This window comes from Lagopus muta, chromosome 5 (genome assembly GCF_023343835.1).
Source record: "Lagopus muta isolate bLagMut1 chromosome 5, bLagMut1 primary, whole genome shotgun sequence".
NCBI classification, from domain to species: Eukaryota; Metazoa; Chordata; class Aves; order Galliformes; family Phasianidae; genus Lagopus; species Lagopus muta.
The window spans coordinates 38,506,687-38,526,014 of NC_064437.1; the positions used below are offsets into that span (position 1 = coordinate 38,506,687).

The 19,328-nt window shown below is 38.8% G+C and overlaps 1 protein-coding gene across 22 annotated transcripts in view; it reads right to left on the minus strand.

Annotated features, from left to right (window-relative positions):
- ANK3 (ankyrin 3) overlaps positions 1–19,328 on the minus strand; it is a 201,148-nt gene that overhangs the window by 132,828 nt on the left and 48,992 nt on the right. For 17 of the 22 annotated variants that reach the window (XM_048946937.1, XM_048946932.1, XM_048946931.1 and 14 more), the window contains exons 2-8: positions 13,183–13,284; positions 12,607–12,705; positions 12,161–12,259; positions 7,359–7,457; positions 3,831–4,016; positions 3,256–3,279; positions 1,958–2,056 (exon numbers count right to left, since the gene is read on the minus strand). In XM_048946937.1, coding sequence (XP_048802894.1) covers positions 1,958–2,056; positions 3,256–3,279; positions 3,831–4,016; positions 7,359–7,457; positions 12,161–12,259; positions 12,607–12,705; positions 13,183–13,284 — 708 coding nt within the window. The remainder of the gene's footprint in view (positions 1–1,957; positions 2,057–3,255; positions 3,280–3,830; positions 4,017–7,358; positions 7,458–12,160; positions 12,260–12,606; positions 12,706–13,182; positions 13,285–19,328) is intronic. The other 5 variants (XM_048946951.1, XM_048946936.1, XM_048946933.1 and 2 more) reach the window with 1 other exon arrangement.

Below are 19,328 nucleotides of genomic sequence, written 5' to 3' on the forward strand. Positions count from 1 at the left end.
TACTCAGCACTTCTATCCATGCTCTACCCCTCATCAATTCTCCTCATTAGCTACAGAGAAACTCTACGAAAGAACTGTTCAGGTTTTATTTAATTCTGAGAAGTCCCATAAGTAAAATAGTAGCTTATTTAGTAAATAAACACAATGTTATTTTACTGTTTTTGTTGATTTGCAATGTTTATCAAAGACTTTGCTTGATGATCTTATGATTTTTCCCTAGTCTAAATGATTTTACAATACTAAGTAAATATAATTAAGTATGGAAGCAGCAGAGTTTTTACATATACATATTACATATACAGATACATCCTGAGCACAGATACAGAGAATAGCTTGAGAGCATCCCTGAGGAGAAGATTTTTGGAGGGTCAGTTGATGAAAGATTCAAAATAAGCCAGTTGTGTGCATTTGCAGCCCAGAAAGCCAACTGTATTCTGGATTTCATCAAGAGAAGAGCAACCAGCAGGTCGAGAGAGGTGATTCTGCCCTTCTGCTCTGCTCTCATGAGACCACACCTGGAGTACTGTGTCCTTTTCTGGAGCCCCCAACACAAGAAGGATATGGAACTCCTAGAGCAAGTCCAGAGAAGGGCCATGAAGATGATCAGAGGGCTGGAGCACCTCCTCTATGAGGACAGGCTGAGAGAGCTGGGGCTCTACAGCCTAGAGAAGAGCTCTGAGGAGACATTATAGCAGCTTTCCAGTACCTGAGGGCGCCTACAGGAGAGCTGGGGAGGGACTTTATTGAGGGAAGACAGTGACTGGACAAAGGGAAATGGTTTTAAGCTGATTTAGACTAGATGTTCAGAAGAAATTCTTTACTATGAGGGTGGTGAGACACTGGAATAGATTGCCCAGCTAGGTTTGTGGATGCTCTCTCCCTGGAAGCGTTCAAGGCCAGGCTGGATTGGGCTGTGAGCAACCTGGTCTACAGGGAGGAGTCTCTGCTGATAGTAGAGGGGTTGGAACTAGGTGATCTTAAAGGTCCCTTCCAAACCAAACTATTCTATTATTCTATGATATATCTGAAGTAAAAGAAAAACTGCATTTTGCCTTTGTTATGTGACAAAATAATTTGAACAGTAGAATCATACTTTTTGCATTGCAAAAACAATATGCACAACACATACTCAAAACCTTTGCAGAGAAACTGTTGAATATGACACAGTTCAGTCCTGTCTAATCACAGATACCATGCCAAATAGCTTCCCTCATATATACCATCTTCAATACTGTTGGTTTTTTTCACCCCATTTTAATTGAAAAGCTGCAGACATGGGGGATATTTCAGAAACCCAAACCACATTCATCCTGGCTTTTTCTCCTTTTCCATTTATCTGAGGAACAATCCTGCTACTTTCCTTTGACTTTGGATCAGAGCTTATGGGATCAGGAAGGTTATTTCACCCACTTTATCATGGCTTCTGCTATAAGGCTCAAATCTTAACTCCCTTCCATTTCTATACCTCATTCTCATCTTCTACCCCTCATTTTTCTCAGATCTTCTTTATGCATCATCTGACACTCGCATATGCAGTGAAGGCACAGCTGCTTTATCCATCAGCAACACTTTCCCTTCCTGTTCACTGGATACTGCATATGTTACTGCATATTGAGGACAATTCAACAGGGACAGAATTCCTACCATATGTTAAAGGTACAGGTGGAAGGAGTCTCCTCACCAAACAGCCTGCCTTTCACAACACTAACTATGAAAATAGTAGGGTTTTTTTTTTGTTTGGTTGGTTTTAGTTAAAACAGAGGTTTTCAAGAGCGAGCACTAAAGTTCACGTTCAGCAGCATGGACATCCCCCCCCCAACACACACTTTAAGGTAACAAAGCAAGCTGTCAGGCCAGGCGTCTCCTCTAGCACACATAATAACTTTTCCATATCTTGTGAAAAAAAGTTTCAAAGTGTTGATTAAGTAAACTAGAGTAACTATGATTCCATTCTTACCCTTGCAGTGAAGTCCACAGCAGCTCCTCGATTTAACAGCAATGTAGCTACATTGATATTTCCATAGTGAGCAGCTATGTGAAGGGGTGTGAACCCACTCTGGAAAAACAAACAAAAAAATATATATATAAATAACTGTTTGGTACTCCAAAATTTGTAGCACATCATCGACTAAAGCTAGTAATAGGAGTGTGCTGCAAGTCACCATTCCAAATCTGTACTAGTTCTCACTCACTGGCAATTATTTACTCACTCTCAAAGTCTAGATAAAATTATACTGCTGTGCAGGAGGGAAAATAAATTAAATTAGCGTAATTATTCTAGAAGATTAGAACTAAAATAAAACTTTTAGATATTTCAGAAAAAACAGCAGCAAAACATGTAACTATTAAAGCATTGATCTGTCTTTTATAATACATTGATTTCTGATGTCTACTTGTTATTGGCATTATACTAGACTTGCAAACCAAATTTCTTAGGAGATTCTTAGGAGAAGTTCAGATACAAGTCATTTGATGATACTTGCTAACTGTTTTTATAAATTCAAAGTAGATGCAAATGAAAACAACATCAAAGACCATTTTAAATGATTAATATGGATTTATTTCCAAGGGTTAGTACCATAAAGATCAGTCTCCCACTGAGGGCAATCACATTGGGTTATGTTCAGACACCACAAGTTATCAACCTAATTAGAAGATTCCTTACTGATAACATCACTTCAGCAAGTTATTTTCATATTTAAGTAGTTTTACTTCTTTTAAAAATAATGCTAAAACATGCAGCAATTCCATCAGTCCTGCAAAGTATGAAACCTTAGGGGAACTAGATGCATTTCTAAATCGTTAGCAAGCCATGCTAGCTGCCACTGCCTTGCTTTGGGAGTTTTGCAGATTTAAAATCACAGATCACTCTATTTGCTGACACCATCAAGGTAAGTGTCATGCAGAAGCCTGAAATCAGTCTTGAATGCACAACACAACAGGGTTGTCTGCAGCTCTTGACACATCTGGTAAATGTCTACTCCATGAGAATCCCTGAAAACTCCATCTTACATAATATCGCTTTTTTATGATGGCAATCAGCACCCAAGAACACTTACTCTCATTTTTAAACCCTAGTTTCAGCTGCAGAAAGCCCTGGTATCTAAACTACAGTGTTCTCTAGCACATGCTACTTCATTTGATCTAAAGCAGGTAACTATCCTATAGAAGGCGATGCAAAAAGGAGGAGGAAAACATGATGCAGCAGCACTAAGTCATGGAGGAGTGATGATGCATATATATATTTATATATACCTCTGTTGTTCTATTCACCATCATCTAGGTTAACACATTTGGAAGCAAAGAGGGGGAAAAAATGAACGGTTAGTTCACCACTGGTGATATGGATGCAAAAAGCTTCATGATTGCTACATGGCATGGCAGCTCAAACGACAGCACAATTGGCACAAAGAAAGCTTGACTGAATGGAAGCTGAATGATTGAGTATTTTGAATGTTAATTGTTACATGTTTATTAGAATTCTTAAAGTGGCAATTTCACAAACAACTAATCAAATGACTTAATTGTATGGTCTCTCTAGCAGACCACCTCAACAGTGGCTTCCATTTTCAAGAGAATGATTGTAATAATATTTTGCTTTTATTTTCCATTTGCAAAATTTCTAGAAGAGGAGTTAGCCCTGATTCAAACAAAAAGGGAATGAGGAAAAAAAGAGGCAAGGGAAGCTAATGAAACATTTTTAGTCACAAGCAATCGGAGAAAGTTACGTGCAACTCATAAGCCAAACACTTTAATAAAGGGAGATCTTCACTGGACACAAGACGTGCTCAGCACTTAACAGCATCAAACCTTACATCCCTACAACTGACCTTTGACTCCACGTCAGCATTGTGGTCATTCTGCAGGAGCAGAGCCGCTGCCTTCGTATCATCCTTCCGAGCAGCGATGTGAAGAGCAGGAAGACGGACTTTTCCTTTTGTATCATTTTCAAGCAACAGTGAAACCACCTGGTCATGACCTTGCTGTAAAGCTACTGCCAAAGGTGTGAAACCATCCTGCAACATACAACAAGGCTGCTCAACACTTATTCCAAAATTTCCAGGGGGGGAAAAATGGGAGTGAAGAGATCTCATTGCAGGTGACAGTAAAATTATAAGACATATGCAAACAAAGCTGACTTGGAAAAAAACATTAAACTATTCACTTTACACACTTCACTATATGCATAAGTGTGTGCGTTAGTATACAGAAATACAAAAAGCTGGTATTACTTAAAAGTGGTAATGATGTCTCCATAGCAAATTATCATTCTTCCTCCCCAAAGCTACCAATTATAACATATATTTCCATTTTATTATTAAATTTCATCTCAACTCTCAAATATTTAAATATGGATTTTGAACAATATCTGTATATATTTAAACAATAAGTATCAATAATACATTTCAGTAATATTTGAAAAAGAATGCTCATTCTCCCAATATACCAATTGCTTTGCTATAACTCCAAAGCATACAAGTGACATATAATCCTCTTATGAACAGAAGTTATTTCTTTTCAGACTAGCAAATGATAAACCAAATGTGGAAGAAGACCTGAAAAATAGAAGACTTATTTAATAGATTTTAGAGTGGATCCCTCAAACACAGGAGAAGTACAGCCCGAGATGTTTTTATAATTGTATTTTAATGGATTTTTAGAAGACTGAAGAATTAGTTATTATTTAGAATCACTTTTATCTAGTATAATACCCACAAATCACCCGAAATCATAATGCAAATTATACTACTTAAGGATTTATTTGGTTATTACTTTAACACTTGATCTGCATGCTCAGAGTTTTTATTAGTAAACCTCAATACAGGGTGGTAGGTAGAAAACACATTCTATCATTTCTTTACTATTTCTGTCATGATCCAACTGTATGTTTACATCAGTGTGAAACAGCAGCACAGCAATATCATAGAAGTATGCTGATCCCTACAATGCCAGAAGTGCAGAGTTCAAACATTAGCCTTTTAGCTGTTGGAGGTAGAAATAATGTCTTCAATAAGGAATTTCTTCTCTGTCTCCCAAAACAAAGAGAAACTAATCTTAAGAAAACAAAGGAAAGTAAAGAAAGACAGAGACAGCATCTTTGCAAAAAAAATTGAGGAAAAGATAGAAGAAAACTCAATGAAATTCCTTGGTTCCTAACAAGTCATTTATTTAAGGAGCTGCTGTTTTTTCAGTTAATTTTTCCTTTCTCGTTGAATGATTTATTTATTAACTCACTGAACCCAGCCTTCTCCTTGGCATGATGCTCACCCTCCTGTAGAGGCGGGGCAGGGCTCTGGGCTGTGGTCCCAGGGATGTTCCAGCAGGCAGGCACATGGTATGAAAAACACCGCCCAGCTTTGAAGGCCAAAACTGCCACAAATATCCCCACCAGAGGGCTCTGACAATAAAGCTACACTGTACCTGCAGAAATGGAGACCTGGAGGAACCTTGAAAGGGACAGCACACACATGGTGACCTGGAGATGTTTGCTTCCCTCTCTACACAGCCAACGGCAGTGGCACGGTCAGCTGCTTCTCAGAGACAAGTGCCTTAACTATCACCAACATCTTTTCTCAACAGACTTCCTCTTCTGGTAAAAATGCTGCTAACAACGAGGAAAAAAAAAATCCTAGGAATACATTTTCCCCTTTCCTTAGGGAAAAGTGAGTGTACAAATGGGAGCACTTCATTTCAACACCAAAATAGCTGCTATATCCTACAATCCGGTTTCCTAACTCTGATGAGGTCCGCCAACAGATTCAGTTTGTGCAGAGATCACTGTACCACGGCCAAGAAACTGAGACCAGGAATATTAGCAATGACAAGAATGCATTTCCACCACGTGCTATCTGAAATTACCGACCTCAAAAAACAATTGCAAGTATCTCGATGTCAGTAGTATAATTAGCAACTACACTTTAAAACATAAAGCAAAGCCCACTCTAGGAAAAAAAAAAAAAAACAAAAAACCCAAAAACTAAGCATGATTTAAAGACAGCGTGTGGCTCTACTTTTTTTTAATGTATATTAAAACGTCTTTGCTGAAGAGTTATCATTAATGAATAATTAGTTGAGTAGTAACTGTCTAATAACAAAGGCTTTTGAAATTAAATTTTCATATAAAAACTTTAACCCAGAGAAAACAAAAAGCACTCCTAAGCAACTATCACAAACAAGTAAGGCAGTAAAGGCAACATTGTTTTGTAGTCTGAATCTTTAAAGGAATTACAGCATGGGTATCAGGCTGAGTTGGACAACAGCTCAGGCTAAACTGACATAAGCAGCTCAAGAGAAAAAGTGTAGAAGAATCAGAACCAACTACTTGTGCACAATTCTACTTAATTCTATTTTCAGAAAATCAGTTTGGCACAGATTATAGGTGATTTTGAAAGCTTTTCATCCATGAATTATTTTTACAATACTGTCATCAAAACAGAAGATTCTCTACATACATCAGTAAGCAATGATGTTACAATGTACAGTGAAGCAATGAAGTAATTTTTCATCTTGTATTTTGCAAAAAATGCAACTTTCTCAAGCATTATTGGTTTTGTGGAATCAGTTCACATGGAGCAGTTAATTTCCTAAAAAGTTTTAGAGAGAAAATACTTTTTTTTTTTTTTTAACAGATGGAATGCAGTCCTATTGAAATGCTATTTAAGACTATTTTTAAGAATATTAATGTCTGCTATTCTTATAATCACTTTGAATATTTTTCTAAGTTTCCTCACTGAGTTATAATTATTCTTTAAAACTAGAAATAAAAACTGTTGTTCGAGAAAGATCACAGAACACTTTTAAGGATGGATCTTCCATTATTCTGTCAACTTGCAATTATCACTGCAAAACCAGACAGAATAATTGCATGCTGCAGAGAGGGTATCAACTTGGCAATAAATGCAGCTCAGAAAATACTCCAAGCACTTAGTAACCCTGGGTTTTCCCTGATATCCCAGAGCTGGCTCCGCAGCATAAACAGTTCTTGCTTTATGATTGCCCTCTATATTAGTTCTCTGTGCCTTCATTAAAAGTACAGACTGTTACATCTTGCATACAGCTTCTCTGAGCACTTAACCTGAAAGATTACCAGAAATGACTAAGAACATATCTACTTTTAGAACTGTTTCTAGTTAGTCTTTTTTTTTTTTTTTTTTTTTTTTTTTTTTAATTCTAGAAATGGCAAAAGGTTTAAATTGCTGAGAAGTCAATAAATCAATATTCATTAGCACATTTCATAGAGAGCACTTTTTTCTGCTCTTCAATTTCGTACTTGAAAGACAAGCTTGGTGAAAGCTGGCAACAGTTAATACTGGATTGCATTGTATTTTCTTTGTGAACTGAAAAACTCAAACTTTTACCTCTGTGGCAAGGCTCTGACTGGCACCATTATCAAGAAGAAACTTAACAACCTCCAGGTGGTTTTCTTGGGCTGCCATATACAGAGGAGTGAAACCATTCTGAAACAGGAAAACAGGAGTGTAAACACATCACAAACATTTTATACATAGCAAAGGTCTGCCAAACTCAGGTAGATTAGCAGGAAAACAAACACAGCATTTGCTCACATACTAGTTAGTAACATGACCACCCTTGATTTAACTGAAGATAGGAAAAGGGTAGTTAATATTTTAAAAGACACTTTCAGTTGATCAGAAAGTTTCTACAGGTAAGCAAGAATAGTTCCTTTTATATCCACTGAAGTCAAACTAAAAGTCAGTTTGAACAACCATTTGGTAGAGAAAAGCTCTGATTCACGATAAATGCAACTGCAGGTCAAAATACAAAATGGGACAGGCAAATACAATGCACATCTATAGAGACAGCAAGGGCAATGACTTAAGAATGATTTTTTCTCTTTTCTCCATTATCTTTCATTTCTAATTCACTTGTGCTTCCTATTTATGGCTTGTATCTCCTCAAAGAGCTGCCTGTAGAACACAGCCTGCTTGTAGTCACTGAGCTACTTCACATTTCAGGCATCAGGAGATCTTGGGATGACTGGTTCTCAGCAGTTTGAGACAAAGGTTTATCAGTGTTTCTGATCACATTAGAGCATTTGTCAAATTATGCTCAAGTGAGTGATTTCAATCAATGCAAAACTAGTATTAGAGGCTGAAAGGCTTAACTCATTCTCTGGCAAGTACTTTCCACTTACAGTCAATGCTGTTATCTTTGCCTTAACCGTACACAGGCCACAACCTTTCAGGAATTGGATTTCCACAATTTAATTCTTCTGTACACTCCTATGCATTTCTGAAATTCAGAGCTTTGACATAACTCACAAAACCAAAACAGCAAAATGAAATCATGATACTTGTTCTGGTTTCAAGGTACTTCAAAAGGAATTCATAAAGTTGCTGCTTTGAACCTGAAATTGCTTGGTTTTCATATAACACTGCATGTTCCTCAGTGCAACAGTCAAGAACCAGTGGATAAATTCACTTTACAGTAACAACTTGCATCATCCACATAATATTGACTAAACAGTTTGGTGGAGGTGAAACAACCAAAGTAGCACCAGCAATAAAAACAACCAATTATTTTATCCTGTGATTTATGATACATTTGTTTACTCTTCATGTTCCAGCACGACCCTTTTTGTCAGTTGCAATGGTGCCAAGCAGCTCTTCTCTTCAACTGCTCCATCCTAAGACCCCAGAGCTCTTGCCTGGTTACACAGCACTCAACCGAAGAAAATGAAGCTCAGCTCAGTGCTCACACCAGAACTTGGTGTTTCTTGCTCAAACCCTGAAGATGTGCTGACATACAGCTAAGACAGGGAAAGGTTGAGCTTCAGTGGCACGAATAAAGAAGAGCCAACAAAAACCAAAGAGTGCATTTTAACATTTCTAGAGATCACATTTCTTTGTATCTAGGCCCTTTTGAGAACAGGGAGAACAATTTGAAAATCTTAAACAAATCAAGTAGTCCTATTGCAAAAACAGGACAGAAGCTCGGTGTTACCCTGAACATGAAAAACAACCACAGACAGCTTTTGGGCTTGCTGCACTTTTATGTCAATGAAGCAATTCCAATGGCAAAAAACAGAACCAATTCTGGTGTGCTTCATTTCATAAACACTTCATCCCATTCTGTGAGAGCCAATGAAGTAAACAGAATAGAACAGGAGGTAAGGGCTAGTTAAAAATAAGAGGTATAACAGGAGAGGTATTTCATCAGGCTTCAGTAATGAGGAGGTCAGGGAGTGTGTGCATATGACTGTGTTTTGCTGAGACCTTGTCAGCACCCTCAGGGCTGCAACATGGTTAGAGCAGACATTTCGGCAGGGCAGAAGGAACAGGGGAGTAACTCAGCAGTGCTGCTACAGAGGACACTGACCTTGCTGCAGGAAACCAAGGGAGACAACCAGAGGTGGGCCATACAGTTGCATCATTTGCAACAAGACATTAACATTCTGCATGCTGGGATGAAGGGAAATTATAGTCTAAGACTTGCAGCAGTGAATGGTGGCTGAGTTATATTAGCCATGGCGAAAACAGCTGAAAGACATTGGATTGTTACAGCAATAGGGCAGTGTTGTATGGCACACATCCAATGTGGATGCACAAGAGTGCAGGTGACCCAGGGCCAAGCATGTAGACTTCACTGGCAGCAGAGGCAAACAGGAGCGCAGAAAAAATGACAGTTGGAGAGGAAATGGCATGTGAATGCTTGATCCAAGAGGAACTTCACAGTCAGGAAGACACTGAGCAGCTGTGAAGCCACATGTTTACAAGGATCACACAGGCTGCAGGGTCTGTTGCTGTTCTGGTATTTGGGTAATTTGGTCTCAATTCAGTAAAGCACGCTACAAGCGTGAAGTGCAGTGCTGAAGTTCTACCAGAGGCGAAGCAGTATGTCAGTGCTCTCACCAGAAATGAGACCTAACAGTTTTGCTACAGCACAGTTAAAATCTGGCTTAATGTTAAAAACAAAACAAACAAACAAACAAACAAACCCATAAAGTGCTCACTGAGGTGTCTGTCACATTACAGATTACTTTTTATAGTGAATAGCAGTCTGGCACTTTTCCCTATAATTTCATGATACACTCAATGCCTATTTAGTAACTCAGCTGGAAATTAAGATTAATTTTCTTAAGTTTTAAACAGTTGTATTTAGACAACAAGCAGGAAATACTTCAACACTCCTGATTGTTAGTTTCAGGAAACAAATAATAGGTGACATTCCTCAGAACCAAGAATTATTAGCATCTGGAGGCAGAGCAGAATCCTTTTTCTTATATCAAAGTTATTGTAGGGTATTCATAATCTTTTCCACCACACCCTACTTTTTCATTTCCCTCAAAATAAGAAATAGAAATTGATAAGAGAGCTAACATACTACAAGAGGAAGTAAAAATTCAGACTCAGATTTTATATATATATATTTTTATTTATATTTATTTTATTTATTAAATATATATATATTTGAAGGACACAAAGATTTGATTAAAGACTTAACCTTGCTAATGCTAGTGCGTTGAGCAGGACTGAGCTGTTACCTTCAGGTGAAGAAGAAATAAAGCCAAACTCACATAAAACAGGATCAGTATTGAAAAAACAAACAAACAAACAACAACAACAAAACTTCTTTGGGGGTTTCTCGCTGTTGGTACATAAAAATCATCAGAATGTTATTACAAGCTCTACAACAGTTAAGTTATGCTCAGAGCCACTGCTCCTGGTGCAGGAGCAGTTAACAGGGAGCTCCAGTGACCACAAGGGACCCCTCAGGAAGACTGATCCCAGGTGGAATGTCACACCCACAGGTACTGGTGTAGAATGGACAATATACAAATGGCAAAGAAAATCTATTATTCTCACATCTTAGCAAAATTAAGGTAACGTGGCAAAACCTTAGGGTATACAGACAATGCAATTATATAAGGTGTTTACAATCCCAGATTGTTTTTATTTTCAGGGATGAATACACAGGTTCTAAATCACAATCAGAAGAGGTCAGTTTCTCCAGCAGGAAAACCAATGGAAATGTTTCTGCTTTGTTTTATATCCTAACACACTTAGAAAATTTTAACTGGAACTACTATTGCTATTTTTCTCTTTACGTTCAAATTCTGTTGTGCCTAGAACTAAATATAAGAGTACCTAGCTAGCATAAAAGAGTGAGAAAGTGAAACAAGTAGCTCATTTGTCCAAGCAAATAAACATGAAATATAGTTTGCAAGTACCTAATATTCTTGAAAGGGATCCTCTTAAATATTTTGTTCATATTGATAAACCATTTTAAAATGTTCATTTAAAATGTGCATCTTTATAAAATATTTTTAACGTGGCTTCTTAGGTTTCCTTCTCTTCCCAAACACTGTCTATCATGTCCAAACTGTCATAGTATGGAAAAATAGCAATACTGGACCAGATGACAATATCACCTCCTAATCTGATCTTCTTTCTCTGACGCTCATCCACGAGCAGGGAGAACATGAACAAGAGAGGACTCCAAAGTCACCTGTGACATAGCTACTTCTCATTTCCAACAGTCAATGGTTTACACATTTTTAAAGCCTGAATGTTTTCCTGTTTCTTTCTACTTCTTTTCTTTTAACACTGTTTTTCCTTATTTCAAATCTTCCATAATTGATCTAAATGATCCTTCAAAGGACTTCACCGTACTTAAAAGCTCTGCATATGCTTGTGGTATCTACTCATACAAGGGAAGGGGAAGGCCTCAATTAAGCCTCAGACACTAAATCATGTGAAACAAGATCTCTGTCGTTTGAAAAAGTTCTCTCCCACTCTCTGGTTTTATTAGTATCTCTTTTGTCTCTGTAACAATTAGCAGTTCATAAGACACACTGGAGGGCAGATCTAAAGCTGAAGGGTAAATGCTTTGCTGTGCTGCACATTAAAGAACCATACAAGTATATTCCAAACACCCCTGGATGTGGCTCTGCTTTCTTAAACTCCAGGGGTGTGTGCCTGTGTGGCTCCTGAACAGCTTAAAATAGAGATGTTATTTCTAAGCTTCTTCTGCTGGTGAATGAGGTGGGCAATTCAGAGTTAATACTGACTTCATCAAATCTGATTTTCAAGGGCCAGTATTAATACTGTGAATCTACCAAACACACCTACTAACACCAGAAAGGGAGACAGACTGTATCATCAGCAATGTTCCAAATGAGAAACTAATATTACTTTACCTGAGATTGTGCATTGACATTGGCTCGATTTGTAACCAACACTTTGACAACTTCTGCTTGCCCAGCCAGGGATGCTATGTGCAATGCTGTGTTTCCTTTCTGAAATAAGAAACAGCAATATTTGAGAAGACTACAAAACTCAACCTTGAATACACAATATTGTCAAGAATGCAGTCCACTTTAAAATACAGTATTTCCTGAGATGAAATATTCTTTTTGATTACTAGAAAACACAAGAAAGAAACCTACACAGAAATCCTCAATTCATTGACTAAATCACATCCCTAGTCATCTCTGGCATTTACTACAACCCAGCAAGTTCCTATTAACTTAACCAGTGGAAAATAATTAATTATTGCTGCAGTAATGTCTGCAATCAATTGGCTGACACCTTACATCCATGGCATCAGTGCGGCCAAGAGAACAATCAGATGGGCCTGACTGACCTTTGTCGCCGCATCCACACTGGCACCTCGCTGTATCAGTTCAGAGACAACTTCTACGTGCCCTTCTTTGGAAGCAAGATGGAGTGCATTCAACCCATTCTGATTCAAACAAACAAACAAAAAACAACAAAGAAATGCAACTTAAAAGATTGGCATAGCTTTTCCTCTGTAGTAAATAACACATCAGCAGCTGATAAATTACATCCCAGTGAGAGGACTGCTTCCAAAAATTATTCTCATGTGAACCTTATGACAAATAAATTGCAAGAAAAGAGTATGAACTGAGTTATGATATACTAGCTCTGAGGTCTCAAGTCCTGTGTGCTGTCCAAGACATGATGTAATGCAAATGGAATGAAAGATAATGTTAAATAGCATAATGTTCTCCAAGTGGAATTGAAATGATGTCTTGGTAAGGGGTAAAGTTTGAATTGGGTAAGATATGCAAACATGACTCATCCAAAACCAAACACATTATTGCTGATACAAAGTGCAAATACATAGACAGAAATGTCTTTTCTTGAGAAAGGAGGAGAGAGGTATTTTACAGAAAATTTGATCAGAATATTTTTCAACCTGATTAGAAATGTTGATGTCCACTCCACTTTTTAAGTAGTCAAGAGCCTTTTCCAAGTTGCCAGCTCGAGCAGCTCTCAAGTAACTTGCATTTGTGTCAGACTGGAAGAAAGAGGAAAAAATTCTGTTAGGAATTACAGCACTATATAAAATTATATTCTCTTGAAAAAGAAGTTACTAATGATACAATGTATTATGCATACATTTAATTAGATGACAACAGATCTCAAAATGCCTTCTCAAATACGGGTCAAACCCTGCCCTCCTTGCTTAACTCTCTCTGGTGTAAGTATGCTTGACAAGGCAGCACAACATGGACTTCACAAATACAAGTCAATTACGCAGCAGTGACCAGCACGCAAGGCTAGTAGCCAAGGACACATCTGTTACCCAGTCATGGTGAGACACAGCACAGGACTCCAAGGAAATCACCCCACTCTTTCTAAGAGAGCCACATCATATTCAGTGTCAAAATAAACAGACTGGACTGCTACTGTGAGATCTCACATAACAGACTAAAAAGCAAAATACTCTGTGTTGAAGGACTGGACTACTTGAATGAAAAACTAAATTCTACAAGTGAAGGCACTTTACAGTGATTGTTTTGTTTTCCCCATTCTCCCTCACTTTACGGCACATTTTATTTACAATATTTGTTCATATTTCAGTGATCAGAAATCCCTAGGCACAGCGCCATTATTTCTTCACAAAGTTTTAATTATTTTTCAGATCTTCCTTTAAAGATTGTCTTTCAAATTTTCTTTATTATGACTTCAGCTTGAATATCAGCATGACAGAAAGGATGGTTAAGTCATGAAAGGGATCTCTGAAAGCAATTCCCATTCCCCAGAGGGTTTTAACAAGTTATGCAAATATCCACCAAGGATGATAATGCTGATCCTGCCTTGGAGCAAGTGGAATGAACTGGGTTAGCTTTCCAGAGGGACAAATCTTTGATTTTATCTGCACCACAGCTTCCCCTGACATTCTGAGAAGTCAACACATGTTTTTGTGTCCTCTCCTCCAGGAACTGTCACAGTTTTTCCTCAGTATCATTTCATGGCAGGCTTACATCACTATAGCTTTTAAGTGTTTTAAGGTCCTCTAAGGTTCTAGAAGTGCGGTAATTATCTTCATAGGAAAAAAATGAAAGCAATAATGGTTGAGATAAATATAACACGTTGTGGCCCCAATGCTCAGTTACCCATCCAGCCTAAACTCATTGTTTTCATCCTCCATTTTCTAGATTTGCTATAGACTTCTGTCAATTCAGCTGCTGCAAACTGGATGTTCTGTTCAAGCACTGCCTCCAAGTCCATTTGAAGTTACTTCTTTTTGTATAGGATGAAGCAATCTTGGGCATAATGACAGCAAAATAGCAAGCTATATGAAGATTGCTTTCCTCTTTGTAGTAATACAAGCTACAAGGCTATTTCACTAATGCTTTCAGCACAAGCGTGCTCACTGTCTCTCTCAAAGAGAGAGCTATTACTTATGGACTTATTTTCTTCTGTGTTTTGTGCACATAGCATTACGCTTCCAAGGCTAAGTTACTGGTTTACAGCCTTCTCTGCTCAAAATCATTATTTCCCAAGTACGACATGCTGATCACTACAAATCAATTTCTGTGATGTGTTTTCAACAAAACAGCCCTCCAACACCAATGTTTAATTAGGCTCTATGAAAAAATCAGGCTCAGGATGCTGCTACAAGCTGCATGGTCAGCCCTGTAAAGACTGTGGGGGAAAATAGCTGCCTGGAGAAGGGCAGGAAAACAATCTCATTGGGAAGATCATTTGAACTGTGCAACGCAGATTATTACAGGAGACAGGTCATTTTCTCAGTGCTTAGCAACAGCAGCCACTGGGGTAAAAACCAGGTCAGCATTTTATCAGCATTACCAAAGGTATGAGGGAAGGCTTAATAGACTGGGAGCCTTTTTTGTCACAGCGTAATGGCATGCCTGTTTGGCATAGTCAGCAGGTGGACGCTAATTAACATCAGCTGTTTACAGCTGCTTCTGGGTGGGGAAGGACGCATCAGAGAGTCTTGCTTTGGAAAATCACTTCCAGCCAGTCACACCAATTCACATGAGACAAGAAACACTGCTAACACTCAGACAGATCTGAACCTTTCTATCTGCTCAACAAAACGCAGGGAGGGGGAGAGAAAGCAGAAAGAAGGAATGATAAATAGCTAATACACATGTTAGCAACAAATGACTGCTGCACTGTGCAGTACAGCAAAGGCCGTGTCTTTTAAGGACTTCTAATGATAAGAATAAGAGTCAGGGTATACTCCCAGTGTGGGCACATAAAAATGTTTCAAATAAGCTAGCTCAGGTGCTGCTAAGTGATGCACAAATCTATTCCCAAAAGCTCTCAAACAAACAGAATGCCTTCCTTTGCCAGTCACCACTCACAACATTATTTTTTGCTCAAATTACCCAGCAACGCAAGTGCCACCAGCAGCTATGTCCCCCGGGTGGCAGGAGAGCAGGCAAGGGACACAGAACTGCGCTCAGAGGCAGCTTGGGCTCTTCTCACCCAGTGCCTTACTGCAAGAGGACAGCGGAAGGGAAAAGCAGCACAGGCATGCTGCAAGAACTTGGGAGCACCCAGAGAAACTGCCCCCCAAGCACGCTGGGAACAACCCAAACTCACCTACACCTCAGCCCATCTAAGGAAGCACTCCCAGTTGCTGCACTAATTGTTTCCAGTTACTTGAATGTGATGTGAACTTGCGCGTGAGACTGCACGAGCTGCCTGAGCAGCCAGGTGTAATACATCCCTACAGACCAAAAAAGGGAAACCCATTTTTCCTGACCTTAGCTAAAGCCCCCAAGTCCTCAGGCTGGGGAAATTTTCTCCTTTTTCTGAGACTCCAAACATAGAAATTTGGAGATTTTAACAAACGGGACAACACACTGGAGTTGTACAACTGAGCAAAAGTTCAGTCAGGCTTCTGGGATTCTCTCCACCCATTACGGTCTGTGCCATAAGCAGAAACAAGCTATAACATCAGAGAGAAAAGTGAGCCAGCATTCTTGAAAACCTAAATCAATTCCAGCCTCTCTAAAAGCAGCATTGCCAGCTTCCAGTTTCCCTATGACTAAGGCATTATTTCAGAACAGTCTTACAAGTTTTTTCTACCTTGCAAAATGACTTGAATACTCTTGTTTTAAAGACACCTCATTCCCAAAAAACAGAAGAACAAACAAACAAGCGGTTACCAACTTGGAGCACAGGGGTCAGTCACCTCCCCTCCAAATCAAGAAAGCAAACAAACAAAACCAGTTTTAACAAAATCGTTTGGTGACTGCAATCAACAGCTCATAGGGACAGTCTCCAGAGCACCCAGAGCAATCTTTTGCAGAAGACAAAATTATTTTGTGTTCCAGAATACAATAATAAGGTTTAAGTTCCTAATCTGCTCCAAGACTTGGGACTTCTTAGTGGTGTCTACTGTTGACTGCAGACAGGAGAAACATATTTTATAGTTCACAGTAGCTTCTCAGTTTTAAGTTCCAACATCTTTTCAACCAAGCCATACTCAGAAAAGTTTCAAATAAAACCAGATGCAAGAAGAACAGTCAGCTACAACTGACATTCTTTGCAATGTAGAAGCCAATGCAAAGCAATCATATCTCATCCTTTCCCAAACCCAGGAAAAACAAACCTATCCTAGAGAATGGCAGTAGGAGTGGACTTGGGCTGTCTAAATTCTGTTTGCTTATTACAGCTCATCATAAATAAAAGCTTTTCTTTTTTTTTTTTTTAAACACAAAATCTATTTCTAATGTCATCTTAATAATAACGTTCTAATATTATCCTAATAACAATAATGTAGAGGGGCACAGCGCAGCTGAACTACCACTGCCATGATTCTCAGAACAGAATCTTAAAAAAAAAAAATTGATAAAAAAAAAATCAAACCAGAACGTTGACATTTCTAGGTCCAAAATTCTCTCATCTTTGCATTTCTATTTAAAGCTTAAATTCAATTTTTAAGATTACCTTTTATTTTTCAAATATCACAATTAAGTGGAGAAGTGCCATTTCCAATTGGGACTATTTTATTTAAAACAAAGACTCTTAAGTCCATGACAGAACCTGCAATTGCCACTGCACAGGCAGGAACAGCATCAGAGCTGAGGCTCAAATCCCTGAAGGATTTGAGAGTCCAAACAAGCCTAACAATAATGTCAGTAATTATTTATCTGGACTGCCATCATGCCTAGGAGCCTGTGTAGAAGACTGGTTAATGACCTGTTTTGTTTAAATGCATTAAATAACACAGAAGAGGAACAACAAAAAAAAAAAGTTGTCTTAGGTTTCCAGCTCTCCCTCAGGAATCCCATGCAGGTAAGTGCTCCCTAGGGGAAGGTCACTGCTCTGAAACAGCCAACTCTGTGTCTCCACGCTAACTGGCATCTGAAAGACAAGCCCCACACAGGCAATGCATCTATAGGACATTTAACTTGATGGACCTAAAAATACCTTTTTTTCTCTTTTTTAATTTCCCATCTTCATTACTTAAATCTCAATATTCCTGAGAGAGGCATTCTGTACGTTAGCAATCTATTCTGATCCCCCCTCCCCACTTCTTCTTTGTAATCAATCCCAACATGAAATGAAGATGAAAATGAGCTTTTGATTCTACACTGTCTTGACAAATATCAAGAGAACAACGAACATGGGACATACATCAAAACAGCCCAAACATCAGATGTTTTTGCACTCAACCACAAAGACTGCAGCCCTTCTTGCGTATCTGACACAGGCTTTCTCCCCTAAGCCTTCCACAGCTCTCTGTTGTGTTCCCTTATGGATTTCCAATCTTCCAATCTGTCTTTCCAATCTTTAAACCCAGGCCTAAATTAAAATCACAATTCATAAAGTGTTTTAATTTTTGGATATATACACCTCAGATGTGCACAGTGCTTTGTTCCAGAATAGCAATAAGACAGTATTTCACAAATAGTGGATTTATGAGAGTACCAGCATGATAAGACTTCTTCCCACCACCCCCTCCCCCCTATTGTACTTCTTTGGAAGAAAAAGGAGCTACTTGTGCTTTTAAGAAATGCATAAATGCAGATTGTCTAATGAACATACCACATTCCTAATTCCACATACCACAGTGCAAAAAATCAACTCAACCACAAAGCATACAAACAAACTAGCAGCTGCAGGTGGCCTGCAGCCCAGAGCAGGTTCCCCCAGCTTGGAGCTCATTTTAGCAACTCTCATCCCAGGGCTGACTCTGAACTGAGCTGAGGCTGGACAAGGTGTACAGCAGCAGCACTGTATGTCCCAGCTCTGCCTTACTCAAAGGTCCTCCAGTGACATACAGCTGTAAGGCCAGAGACTATGTCCCTGTTGTGAAGAGGAGCGTATGCGTTGAAAACACTCACATTAATAGGAAAGACTATGTTTTAAATCAGTTGGATATTACCTTAAGCTTCCACTTTAAAACAGAAAATGTTGATGCTGACTCACACTAGCTAATAAATATTCAGTATCTTTTCTGCAAAAATCTCCCAGAGAAATAACAGGCTATTTATCGTCAGTAAAGACAAAATATGATAGCAGATGTTACACTGACTGTCAGCCCGGGCTCAGGCTGGGCTTCTCCATGGGACTAGAGAGGGTTATTCCATTTAGTGGACCCCCACAAGCATTATTTTCAACGTGCATAACCCCTCTCCCATACTGATGGTATTTTTATTACTGCTCATCTCTTTTCCCTTTGTGTTCTGCTTACAGTGGCTTCTTTTTCAGATTAAAAATCCAGTCTTTTTTTCCACGTTGAGAGCAGGGTTTTGTTTTTCACTCCATCTTTAACAGTAGCTGTTGTGAAGGGAAACCCCCAGCAGGTTCCCATTGTGCCAGAGCAGGATGCATTCTGGCTTGAGTCCCAACTAAAAGATGCTAACCATGCCTAACATTTGTTGTGGGGGGAGGCAATGACCTCATTTTAAGTGAGGAACTTACGTTACTTCCATTTGGAAACATGCTCAGTAAAACTAGTCCTGCAGCAGCATGAGATGACCTGAGAAAACAGATGATACAATTTCTACTTATTTTGATAAGAGTGGGCTTACTGAAACTGATCGATTTTTTCTTTGCTGCAAGGCCCTGATG